A 14,037-nucleotide genomic window follows, 5' to 3' on the forward strand; every position below is an offset into this window, starting at 1 on the left:
CTCGTATTTGTAATATCTTTGAAAAATAAAAATTAGTACGTCAAATTCGTTTCTTAACGAAAATTACCGTAAAATACCGAAAAATATCGTATTTTACCAAAATCTGGTAAAATTCCCGTAAAATACCGCGGTAATTTTACCGACTTGCATCTCTAGGTAGGAACTCCAACCAAACCCTCAATTACTTTATTCCTACACAAGTGATTCCATTTTTACTATAACTTTTGACAGCTCGCTTAAAAGTTGCTAGAATTTATTTGTCGCTAAAAAAATAAAAAAGTCGTTTTCAATGTTAAAATGTCGCTTAATCTAGTGACAAAGTCGCTAAATTGGCAACACTGCCGTGGGCTGACTCACTGTCAGTGTACAGTGTATAATCTCTGGTCTGTCAATTTTGACATTGCGCCAAGATATCTGTAGTCTGTGATTGCGCCCTTGCCAGCCATTGCGCGTAATTTTCGTCAGATTTTTCATATTCGGCTGATTGTATTTTGTTGTTAGATAACTTATTATTAAAAAAAAGTTATTTTACGAATACATCTCATTCCATTATCTGTTATACGCCCATAGAATTAAGAATCTGCACTGTTAAAATGTTTGGAATATCCCGGTTTTGTATAAATAATATCGCTTCCAAATCCGCACACACAAATTTGACAAATGGATTTCGCTACAACAGGATTTTTACACAAAACAATCAAATATCGCGCAGAATTTTAGTACCTAACAATAATATAAAATGCGGAAATTACGTTAAGAAATATTTTACTCAATCATCTAACACAAGATTACATTATTTGAAGGTTAGTTTGCCAAAATTGTTTACTTATTCATTATTAAGTGAAAAGTCATTTTACTTAACTACTTTATAAACTTATTTTGCAACATTGAAATATTTGAAATTCAGTTCCATTTTCTTAGTGTTTCTTAGCTAGCAATTTAATGGGAAAACCATGATATATCCAGCAACGTTAAGTCTTTAACTCTTCATTCACTATTATCCCTCTCTTTATTTCTGTGCATCTTTTCAAAATTATACCATCGTCAAAAATTACTTGACATTGAAGCTAGTTTGAGAATTTTGGGATACATAATATATTATTATAGTGAACGATTCCCTGGCTCTCGTAACTTTTGCTTTGTCTAATAAAAAAGTACCCATTAGAAAAGGGAAGCTTGTACAAAATTAAAGTACATTAATAATAACCGTTGTCAGCCAATGTCATAGCTACGGTAACGAGTTACTTAGGAATATGAACTAAGAAAATATGTACTAATGTCTCTTTTTTAACACTTATGCTTGCAAATTTGAGATGCAACCAGTAAAGGTATTACATCTTGATGTAGGCCTTGTGGCCTGTTTTTTAAAAGGGATTAGCCTCTTGCGAAATTTATTCCCAGCTGGAGTCATCTACCTCGGGGTCTAGATGGCTCCATTCTCCTCACATGTACATACCAATGTCTTCTCCGTTGCCTCCCCATCTAACCACATTGTTAAAAATAATAGCATGTCTATTTATTACAATATGTCAGTGCTAATAATGTCAATAATATTTTTGTTTTACAAAATCATTCATTATTTGTTTTTTTTTTAGGTTTCCCAGTACTTTAAAAATGGAACTCAAATGATAGTCAGAAGTTTAGCAACGAACGAAGCAGCCAAAAATCAAACATCTAAGGCGGTTGGGTATTGGCTTCTTACATGTTCTGGAATGGTATTTGTTGCTGTTGTCTTAGGTACTATCACAGGATACTTTATTTTGCTTTACAGCATTTATTATGTTATGGATATAATCGTATGGAACACCAAAAATAAATAATTTTCTGTAAGGAAAAAACTTATTACAGCAAAATGGCCATTTTGGTGAAATCACACCACAATGTATGGCTTCTAATATAAAAAAAATAATTAATAAACTCGCATTCCACATGTTAAGTTTATATGGATTGTCTATAAGTTAACATATCGTTGTCGTGATGGTGAAAACGTTTTTTGAAAATGAATTTGTTGCGATATTTTTATCAGATAAACATATTCTTTAAAGTAGTGAAGAGAGCTAAGTAGATAACATTATTACAATACTGAATTTAGCTAAAGTGTGAAACGATTCCAGGTGATTCTAGTCGTACATAAAAACTGTGCAAAAAAATAATTTTTCTAACAATCGTCTATTCAATTCTGAACTATCCTAAATGCCAAAATACAAAATGCGCAGGAGAGCGATTTTTTCGATTTCAAGAATGGTGCATTCTTGAGTATTGTAAATTCCATGTTATTGTAAAATTGTTAAAAGCGAGAAAATCCGCTGAAGAATTCAAAGTATAATTGCCTTTCAGGAGCGTCCTAGGGGCTTGAGTGTTTGGCGTTTAGAATAATCGGAAATTATTGAATAATTTTAAAAGTATTGCATATTTAGCATTTAAGATTATACAGAAAAAAGGGAATTTCACAGAGAATCATATTCTGTAAAAAAAAGCATTTTTAAAAATTGGCATTGAGGCTAGTTCAGTATTGAATGGACGGTGAGTTGACTCTCTTCACCACCACAATTACAATATTGTTATTTTATAATTAGTAATCAAGTTATAAAAATGAAAGAATTTACTATTAAATTGATTAATGAGGAAGTTCAACCCTACGGAAAATCGATATAAAAAATGTATTATTACACGCTGTAAAAATTAGAGCATTAAATTGTACGGTAAAGTTTCTTGAAAATGTGTGAAAAAAAATAATGATTTTAATAAAACTGAACTACTTTGCATGACATCACTAGTTCTTCTGAATCAACCGAATCATAAGAGTTGTGATAGATTTCTGGTTTACAGTAAGTCAACTCACTGAGGAGAAATGGAAGAGAACTTGAGACGCCACACGTGAAGTAATTTCAAAAATACAAAACTTTAAAAATCATAGCGCTGATAATACAGTACATATATTTTTTTCTTCTTCAAATTGGCTCAGTTTAATAGTCTATTGACAACTAAAAAAAAATTTAAAACCACTGAACTTCCTCGTTAGAATAGATAGTTAAACTTTTTTATTTTAATTCCATACAATATATTGTGTACTACATGTTTGAGTTTTGGATACATAATGTTAATATGGATATATGGAATAGATTGACGACTGATTGATAGATTTGATAGATTGATGACTAGACCTGAGATTTGAAATTGAAATTTTCAGTCAAATCTTGGCTATTTTTAAAATCATTTATGGTTATATAAAATACCATTCTCATAATTATTAATATTTGATTAAGAACTTTTCTGTTTTTTATTTTTTATTAGGTGAAAAAAATACCTTTATTTTGAATTGATATTCTTATAGATGAAAATAAATTTCACCAGTAAGGTATTTAGTCAACCTTATTTGCCAAAACTAAAGGTGATTAACTCTCATTTTTGTTCAACAACATTTCAATTCAATCCCCTTTATTTTACCTTATTAAGCTTTTGATGTTTACAAAACAAATGTTGATGTAATTCATATGTATGTGTGTAATTATTTATTTAATAAATGTGATATTTTCTAATTTATCTTTTATTGTATTCATATTTTCATTAGCGAAATGAAGACCAATATGACCACATACACATGTTGCAACAATATGCAACTTTTTGACTGGATTTTTAATAACTTCTATCTCATTCTCATATTTCTAACAACAATATTACTTGTTGACTTACAAATGAGAGCTAATCATACTAACAGGCAACAGTCAGCTATCGCTAACTGCTACATGCTAGGAAATTTGGCCTTTCGGGCCTCATGTAATTGACCCTCTGCACCTCTGTTGATCGGCCCTTGGGGCCTCAGTTGATTAGAATCTCGGGCATCTCGAAATATCACCCCTTTGAGCCTCACAATTTATTTTCTGCTGTTCAGAGCAATCTAAATATAATAAAGAAGAATCTGTCACTCAAAATAATGCAACTGAAACCACAAAAATTTACGGATATAGTGTTTTTAAGGTTAAGTACCTATGTAAAATTATTTAAACATATTTTTTTTTTAATTCAATAAAAAAAAACACATTATAGTATTGATTGAAAAAATACAAAATATTTTTCATAAAATCGTAGGTAAATATTAATAATCCTCAATTATGGCACTTTAAAAAAAAAATCTGCAGTATATTTAGTATATTCTAGTACAATAAATATATTTTTATGTAATTTCATTTTTTCCATATATTTTTCATTTCCTCACTTAAGCGTTTTTTTCAGTTTTACACTTTTTTTGTTTCTCCCTAGAAAAACGTAAAACAGGGGTTTTACTGTAATATATTAAATATCTAAGCAAAAAGTTTGGTTAATAAGCGTTTAACATCGAATAGCAAAGAATCTGTAATTTGAAATAATAACAGTTTGGCTATCGCCGACTGCTACATGCTAAAAAATTCAGCACTTCGGGCCTCATTTAATCCGCCCTGTGGGCCTTAAAAAATCTGTTCTAATGACCTTATTGAATCCTCAGTTGATCAGCTCTTAAGGCCTTGGTTAATTAGGATCTCAGATGCTGTATATTAGTTATGCATAATACAAATTAAAATCAGTATTCATTAATTTTGGCATAAGTTATCCATAATAATAAAAGATACACCATGTTATTTAGGATAAAACCAAATTATTTTAGCAAAGTAAACATGTTTGTCCACCAGGCCTCTGATAAGAAAGAATATTGATAAGTATTCCTTTGAGTATTGCTGAACCTTTTTCGAACCCTATATCTCAAAGCGCTCACATTAAATGAATCAAGAAATTAATAGTTTGATTTATAAAATCATAACGGGGCTTTACTGACAGAATGTATTAAGTCATTAAAACAAGTTACGGGATTATCGCATTTAAAGCTTTTTTTATTCATTCAACACATTATTTCTCCCTCAATTCTCTTTTATTTTAAAGCTTTAAAAAATTCATCTTTACTCTAGGCATAGCATAAAATTTGAAATCAACATCTTGCATAGGTGGTTATAAAAAATATTTGAAATATATAATGACTGTTGACTTAATGCATTCTGTCAGTATAGCCTCGATATATTTCAAATATTTTTATATATACATGCAAGATGTTAATTTCAAATTTCATGATATGCCTAGAATAAATATATTCAATTGAGAGTCAAAAATATATTTTTTAGAAAAAACTTAATAAATATTTTATGATATGAATTTTATATTTGGAGCATTTACATTGTGGTTATTCATTATAATAAAATAAATAAAACAACTTTGTTTTTAACCACTGCTTTTTTTTTCCACCGACCATTTTCAAAGCAAACAAGCTTCTTCATCAAGGTTTACGTAACTAATGAATTCTTTCCTATTTTATTTTTACCATGTTTACTAAATATTACACGTGGAGCCAATAAATCAAGTCTTTTTTTCCCTAAAGGGGTGGTAATTTGATATGATTATTTTCGAAGCTAGACAGGAGTGGACTAAAAGAAATATTGTTTATTTGGTTATTAAATATTTTTCTCTTATTATGAATCGCTTTTTTAATTTCTAAAATTTCTAAGTTGTCTAATTTTAATATTTTATTTTCAATAGAAAATAATCATAACTTCAATAAAGACACTGGATTAAAAGTACTTCATGTTGATTTACAGTAGACCTATCAACAGCATCGTCACTAGAATTTCAGTAAGAATCACTTTTTCAGCAGTTAAAAATTTGATAAAACACTCTGTTTAACTAACGTTAACATAGCACTAGAACACGTCTCCATAAGTATGGAAGTGGAAGTCCACTTTTCAAAATACACTGGATGAATGCAACACCTTTGAACCTGCGCATGCGTTTAGAGGGTCAATGTTTTTTTTGTCTGCGTTCTACATGCATTTGTGAATTAGTTTTCAGCCTACCCTCGTGGATCCAATATAAATTATTCTGACCCCTAGGCATTGACTGAGTAGCTTCTTAGACTTTTGACTATAAAAAACGTATGGTGGCCATTTTGCATAGGTAAGCTACTGCAGTTGTAAGAAATTAAGCAAGAAACACATTAAATTAAAAAAATAAAATTATTTAGTACTTGATAAAAAATCAATATAGCCTTTTTGTAATGTCTTTATTCATAATTGTTAAAGGTGGAGTAACACGTTTGACTGAATCGGGGCTATCGATGGTGACTTGGAAGTTGCTTGGGGAAAGAATGCCGAGCAATCATGAAGAATGGGAAATAGAATTCCGCAAATACCAGCAATTTCCTGAATTCAAATAGTAATAATTTCATGCACTACCTTTTTAATTTGTTCAGTAAATACTCCAATAATACTCGAAAATAGAATTCCATTTAAGTAACAAATCTCTTAAAACCGTGGTTCTAGTTGTGAGGGTAAGCTAACACTCTTAGATTACACAGACAAGGTATAGTCTTAAGCTCAACTGAGTTGCATAATTTAAACCCACGTTGTGCCATCGGGTGTCCTGCAAGATATATGAAGATAAAAATCAGTAGCTTGATCTTGTAAACCAGTGTTTTTCAACCCGCGGGTTGGGGGGTTGGTTGTTGGCCATGCTTGGGGGGGGTAATTAAAAAGCATCATAATCATCATTCCCTTTCCGCACCTAATGGTGCATAGGGCACTGCATTGGTACACCAATCGCATCTACAAAACTAGCATCCTGGGGAGGGCGGGATAGTGCCAGATCTTTGAGATCTGAGTCTACCCCCCCCCCGTTGACCCCCTCTAACCCCGATTGGGGTTCTTCGGCTATTCAAACGAAGCGCCGGAAACCTCAACTGGGGTTGTTGATGTAGTACATTCCGTATAATTGTAGTTATCTTTATGATTTCTTCATTTCACTTTTTTTATCTTTATTATTTCTTCATTTCACTTTTTTTTACATTACTGTTTTTATTGAGAAATAAATGACAACAGAACATTAAACCCTGTAGGGGTTTGCGGCATATGAATTGAATTTTGCATTGTCCCAAAATGCATATTTTTATAATGATTGTGACCTGGAAAAAAACATTTTTGCCATATTGGCTTTTAGGTTGCAGATATGCGGAATATGAAGGCAGTCAGCGAGTTAACTATTGCCTTGCTGAAGTCCGATAAATTTACTCAATTTATAATAAGTATCACACGCAGAACTACTATTAGGGGATTTACTGTGAAAAACAGAAAATCAAACAGGTCACTAATTGCCAATAAGCCATTAAAAAAATATATGTCAAATTAAAAATATAAAAATTTCAATGCACTGTCTGTTAATTTCCGATAATAATTAATAATCTCGCATTTTTTCAGAAATGAAACATTATAATATTTTGCATAGTGGCATTATTGACTTTATATTCCACATAATATTATCATCTCTGAAGTTTTAAAATTAGACATTTCATTAATGAAAGTTTTACTCTTTTAGCAAGAATAGTGACATGACAGTATCCGAGTTTAAAAGAATATGGTGGATGGAATATGGACACAGAATGTGGGGAAGATGTATTGGCGGAGTTGTATTTATTCCGGCTGTATTTTTTTGGACTAGAGGCTATCTTAATAAAGGAATGAAAGTTAGAGTTGCAGCTTATTGTACATTGGTGGCAGCCCAGGTAACATTTTGACGTTTTTTCAAAATAATTAGTTAAATAATTGTGCTTTTTTTTATAAGACATTTGTGAATTTTTATAGGCTTAAAAGCATGAGTTTCGTTACAAATTTGAGCTGCTCTAAAGGTATAGATTACCTTAGTTATTTTAAGGGTTCGATTTGGTATATTTATATTTTAAGTTCAAAGTTCATTAATTCAATTACTCTTATTAAATGACCCTTTACTTATATTCTCTGTTGTGTCAATCAAAATTTCCGAGTGCACAATAAAATTTTAGAGAAATTAAGTGGCATCACGAATGCGCGCGGCGAAAGTGAGGCATAGTGGGGGAATTATTGGACACAGTCCGATATATTCAAATATGATTTTACGCTCCTTCTGGACTATTCTTAATTTTATGTCTAAAAGTAACTTCCTTGTTAGCTCAAGGGATAGTCCTATCAACCTTACATAAAATCAAAAATTGTCATACATAGTATGAATAAAAGTGGTTTTTCTTTCTTCTCTATTTCAGGGGAACAGATAAGTTTAGAATTCTATCATGTACACAAACTTCGAATTACATCTATTTTTTTGTTATTCATTTAGCTGCTGTTCTTGAAACATGTTTCTTATTTTAGAGTATCTTTTTCTCCCTTGAATTGCAGGGATTGATGGGGTGGTACATGGTCAAGTCTGGTTTAGAAGACAGATTTCAGGGCCCTTCTGACGTGCCCCGAGTATCCCAATACAGGCTAGCGGCACACCTCAGTCTGGCCTTTATCCTGTACACTGGCCTCTTGGCTGGAGCCCTGAAGGTATTCCGAGCTCCTCCAGTGAATGCCGTGTACAACTTCAATCTCTCTAAAGTCCGTTCGCTCAAAGGCATCACCATCCTATCGCATACTGCTAAAGCTCTGGTATTCCTAACAGCCGTGTCAGGTAATCATTGTCTATATACTTATGAATGATAGTATAGCTGGTAATATTTTGACCATATCAAACTTTCCATAAGACAAAATACATAAATATTACAACAATAAAGCATTTTATAATAAATTATACGATGCCTTAAAAATATAGTATGTATATCTATAATGGAAAGTTTTTTAACTGTAATAATAGTACAAGATGGGTTTACTATTTTGGTCAATTAAAATTTTGACAGTTCATATTTGGCAGTTGTGAAGTATAGATGTGTGAAATTTATTATGAAAAAATTCTCAATAGAAATAATGTACCATCAAAACTCAAAACCCACCTATTTATCGTTTAGTGAAAGATTTTGTAGAAAGAGGTTCTGTAATAGATAAACCTGTGTTTATACCCAGGCACAGGCCTGGGCCGTAATGTACGTGAAGATCACTAGAAAACATTGCTGCTGTCCTAGAAAGGGTTCAAAACAATCCATCAACCTCAATTCGACACCATGCTCAAGAAATTGGACTTAGGCAACAACTTTGTGGGAAATTATTCATAAAGATTTGCATTTGTATCCATTTAAAATTTAGTTGACATAAGAGCTTCTTCCGCAAGACCATTATACGACAAGACACAAGACCAGATAACCATAATTTTGCGTTATGTGGCCTGGAGGAAACATTTCCTCTTACTTTTTTGAAGGTGAATGTGGCGTTACGGTTACTGTTACTAGAGAACGTAATTGTAACATGATTGATAACTTTTTGACATCAAAATTGGATGCTTTGGGCTTGATTAACATGTAGTTCCAACAAGACAGCATTTGTTAGGCCAACAAAGGCAGATATTTAGCTAACATTGTTTTCCACACATAACTCCCGACATTTAATAAAATATTTATCAGCATTTAACTATTTTGTTTTCATTTTTCATAAAGTTACACAAAAATAAGATGTAAACCTCCCTGGCGAACACCTGTATTATGAAATACCTATTTTAATTATAATTGTAACGCAGCCATGTTACATTTTGACTGTCCATTTTACTCTTTTTTTTTATCTGTTTAATTGCTTATATTGATTCTAATATTTATAAAAATTAAAAATCAGTAATAATATAATTTTTAACTAACATTTTCTTAAAATTAAATAGTATTAGCCCCCTTTTTATGATGCCAATGTATGTAATGAGGTATGATTACCTATATTAGCTTTAGAATCACCTACAATACTAGCTTAGCTACCTCAGAACAGGTATTATTTTCATACCTAGTTTACAATTTGTAACAATTTTTCAAATTCTCAATTGGTTTGTTAATGTACTGTAAATTGCATTTAATTTTTATAAATGCTTTTCTATTCTGACATTGAAACTGAATCTTTAGGCATTTGGGTTTAGATCAAATCGTTGTAATTATTTTTAATTTATTTTAGGTGCTTTTGTAGCCGGATTAGACGCAGGTTTAGTTTACAATACTTTCCCCAAAATGGGTGACCAATGGATTCCAGATGACATACTAGCCATATCTCCAACATTGAAGAATTTCCTAGAGAATCCAACAACTGTTCAGTTTGACCACCGCATACTGGGCACATTAACCTTGACTACAATCAGTGTACTGTGGCTTTTAGCAAGAAAGAAAACACTGCCTCCTCAGGCCAAAATGGCTGTTAATGCACTGGGCTTGATGGCCTGGGTACAGGTAATTTTAATATTATATAAATTCTTAATATGAATATTAATGTATTGTTTGGTCTAAATTTTGAGTGCCAGTCAAAAAGTAATCATACTTATCTTAACTATAAAAATCTTTTATGTATATATTTAACTGAAATTCCTTTAAAAAATATTGTTTTTATGTAATGTTTATTTTTTTTTAGCGCAATTTTGAAAAAACAGCGTTTTAAAATGGCAAAATTATGTGATTTCCTTATTTTTCGTGCGTTTTACTAGATTGATTTCCTTATTTTTCGTGCGTTTTACTAGATTCTTTTAGCTAGTTTTTTGCCTGAAGTATCTGGATACATATTAACTTGCTGATGTAAGCATATGTATGTAAAGAAATAACAAATAATAATGTTTCCGGGATACAGGACTGTCAGATGTGATTTGTTAAGTCGGCATACAGGAGGCAATGATTGTAATCCAAAATAAAATTTCTTTCAAGATAATTTCAAATGAGGTTTTGCAAGAAACAGAACTCTCGATGCTCGTTATACAAGTTAAGAATAAATTTATAAAATAACATATGCAGTAGTGTGTTGTTCTCCAAATCAAAACCATTTTATTTTTTTTGATATCTGCTAATATTGGTGTCAAAAAACATGCATCTCTCGTTCTCTCTTCATTAAACTCACGACGCCACTTAAATACGTTTGTTCGGTTCATAGCACCTTTGCCATAAACAGTTTTGATCCGTGCAAAAATTTCAGTCGGAGTTTTTCCTTCCACGAGAAGGAACCTTTGCACTTGGCGAGCTTTCTTACTGACATCTTTCACAGAAACGAACACCATGAGGCAAGTTTTGGTACTAACGAGGGTCGCCGGTGCTCATTGTGTTCAGGAGACCCTCCCCACTACCAATCAGTGTTGCCAACTTTTGGAAAAATAAAGCTCACAGCACGAGAGCCACACAGTACTCTTACTTTCTGGATATGCCTCGTACATTACATTACACTTGATTCCTAAAAACGAAATTGCCGCAGAAAAATAAGAAATCAATTGCTCATTATTCTTTGTTGTAGAACCAGACTAGCGTAGAGACACTCATATTTTGTTAATAAATTTTCATTTGATATTTCTGATAAAAAGAACTAAGTTTATTTTTCTTTTAAAAATCATTTATTAAAATGTATTTATGTACAGTATTTTAAAACAATATGGCTGATTGAGCATTGCACCTACCGCTCAGTCATGCTGAAATAAATAAACATGTAAATTGTATCAACCATATTTTGAGTTCGTCCAAATTTTAGTAGACAAGAACTGGATTCAACTCCCTGGGGAGCTGTTTAATATGTTAATATAAACAGCTCCCTGGGGAGTTGAATCCAGTCTTTGTCTACAAAAATTTGGACAAACTCAGAATATTGTTGATAAATCCACCTGGTCCATGAAGAAGTAAAGAAATTGACAAACATTTTGAGGCGTTGCCTAGTATGTAGGTGAAGTAATTCAATTAGACGAATCTCACCCGCGTAAATAAAGGTTTCAGCTCTTTAACTTCACAAACATCAACAGATGCAAGAATTTAAGGAATATGTATGTTCAAATATGGGCAGAATGGTGAATGTTCTTTATCTCTGTTGTAATATGTTAATGTAAATTTTATATTTGAAGCACTAATTTTATGGTTATTCATTATAATAAAATAAAAAAAACAACTTTATTTTTAGCCATTGTATAATAAAACAACTTTGTTTTTAGCTAAAGACAAAGTTGTTTTGTTTATTTCAATAAACAGGCGTCGTGGTGCAGTTGGTTAGACGGCCGACTGTGAAACTGGCGTCGCGGGTTCGATTCCCACCAGTTGCAAGAAAAAAATCTGGGTCTGGGTGTTGTGACGAATCAGTCTCTACCTCCTTCTATATTCCCTTTTTCCCACCTGCTGACTAGCCTCTAAAATAAGAGGCTTAGCGGGTCATTCCTTTAAAAAAAAAATAAAAAATTCTAATCACAATTTACTTTCCTTCAGGTGGCGCTTGGAATAAGTACACTTCTTACCTATGTCCCAACGCATTTAGCAGCTACCCATCAGTCAGGATCCCTCATATTACTCAGCCTAGCAGTTTGGTTAACTCACGAGATCAAGTTATTGCGCTTGATTCCAAAATAAAAAGAAAACCTGTATCAGCTTTTAACCTCCTGACCTATCAGGGGCTTTCTAAAGCATTCATTTGTTAAATTCATCATCATCAACATTATTGACTAAAAAGATCTTTAGATAAGATGAAATGCTGCATATAAAATAACTGTTCTGAAATTAGTTTTAAACATAGAATTGTAACTATTGTGATTTGGGATATTTAATTTGGAATTTGTACCAATTACCGCGAATCTAAGAAGTTAGTTACAATACTATCCATTTTTTAATATACGATGATAGTTTGTTATCAAAATATATTCAAATCACTATTTGTAACACATAATGCAAAATAAATAACTTGTAATTTTAAATTGATACTTAGTAAAAATTATTAGATCGAAAAAGCGAGGAAAAGTTACTAAAATATATTATTAGTAACGCCTACAAGAATAAAATTGCTAAGTCTTTTGGGGGTTTAAATTATGTTTGTAGGTAATTTTATACCTATAATTTTTAGCTCTGATTACCGGTTTAGTTAATTATTATTGTTGTCTATTTCAATATAATTTTTGTAATAATAGGGAAATATCACATACTACGAATACCGATAAAAATGTGTGAAGTAGATTCAGAAAAATTAATAATATTTTCAAAATCAATATGGAGAATTGTTTTCATACGTAATTTTAAAAATAAAGTTGTTAAAAAATGTCTTTACAAAAATGCGACATGTTTGGGCTAGACAATTGTGATGTCAATATTTGTGGCAATGTTGTGTATTTAAATTTGAATGGTCACAAAGTTCAAAATTTAACTGAATCGTGGCATATTAGGGGCGTGGCCAATGCAATGAACCGTTTTCACGGGAAATTAAAAATTATACATTTTAAAACCATTTTTATGCTACTAACAAGTATACTTTTTTTTTTTACTTGACAGTATTTTATACACCCCTAGAGAGGGATTAATTAAATTTTTTAAATAAATTATATTTTCCTTTTAAACTTAGTCACTGGAGGCATTTCTTGAAATCAGTATTGTTTGTATATTACCATAGTTTAAGACTTTTCTATGTATAATTAAAAACATAATTTTATATACAATTCTGATAGGCAGTAAAAAATGAACCAACAGTGAATATATTGTAAATAAACTGTAATTCTTTATTAACAATATAATATTCAGATTTTAAAAATATAATTTTATTTAACTTACTGGAAGTGTGGCAAACAGAATTTCCCCAAAGAAATATTTAAGCGTTCACTATATTCAGATTTTTCACAAGAACTTTTTTTTTGACACCTAGAATAGTTTATGTATTACTAATCTCACAATGATATAAAGAAGATTTTTGTAATATCGTAATTACCTGTCTTAAATCCATATAAAAAGTTATTTTAAGTCTCTATACAGTTACTGTGGGGGATCGGAACCTGATCACTAACGACTAGCCACACTGGAAGCAATTCTTGGCTAGAAACACTGATTTGACAGATCTCCCTTTGCATTACCTGACCTTCCGCTCATGGCATTTTCTCTTTATCGATCTTACCAGACACAAGGCCCTTTTCTAGTGTTTGACTTGTAGATTCCTTTTGATATATGTATAGTGTTCTTGTGTATCAGAATAAATACTTTGTAAAATCACAGTTCATCTTAGCAATTCCGAGTCAATATTGAACAGTAACGAATGCACAACAAAACTTAAATACCGTTTTCCTAACAAAAACATTCTGCCAAAGGTGATAAAAAACTAT

General features: G+C 31.4%; 1 protein-coding gene across 1 annotated transcript; it reads left to right on the forward strand.

The window, feature by feature from the left end:
• The first annotated feature begins 355 nt into the window (after positions 1-355).
• Positions 356-12,651, forward strand: LOC148279697 (heme A synthase COX15). Its single transcript, XM_088229537.1, has 7 exons — positions 356-803; positions 1,596-1,737; positions 6,102-6,234; positions 7,390-7,576; positions 8,223-8,496; positions 9,909-10,177; positions 12,170-12,651. The coding sequence occupies exons 1-7, from the start codon at positions 594-596 to the stop codon at positions 12,308-12,310; spliced, it is 1,356 nt and encodes a 451-aa protein (XP_088085663.1). The 5' UTR covers positions 356-593; the 3' UTR covers positions 12,311-12,651.
• Positions 12,652-14,037: the final 1,386 nt, after the last annotated feature.

This window comes from Micrasema longulum, unplaced genomic scaffold, assembly GCF_059751315.1.
Source record: "Micrasema longulum isolate JH-2025_06_02 unplaced genomic scaffold, ASM5975131v1 h1tg000678l, whole genome shotgun sequence".
In the NCBI taxonomy this organism is placed as follows: Eukaryota; Metazoa; Arthropoda; class Insecta; order Trichoptera; family Brachycentridae; genus Micrasema; species Micrasema longulum.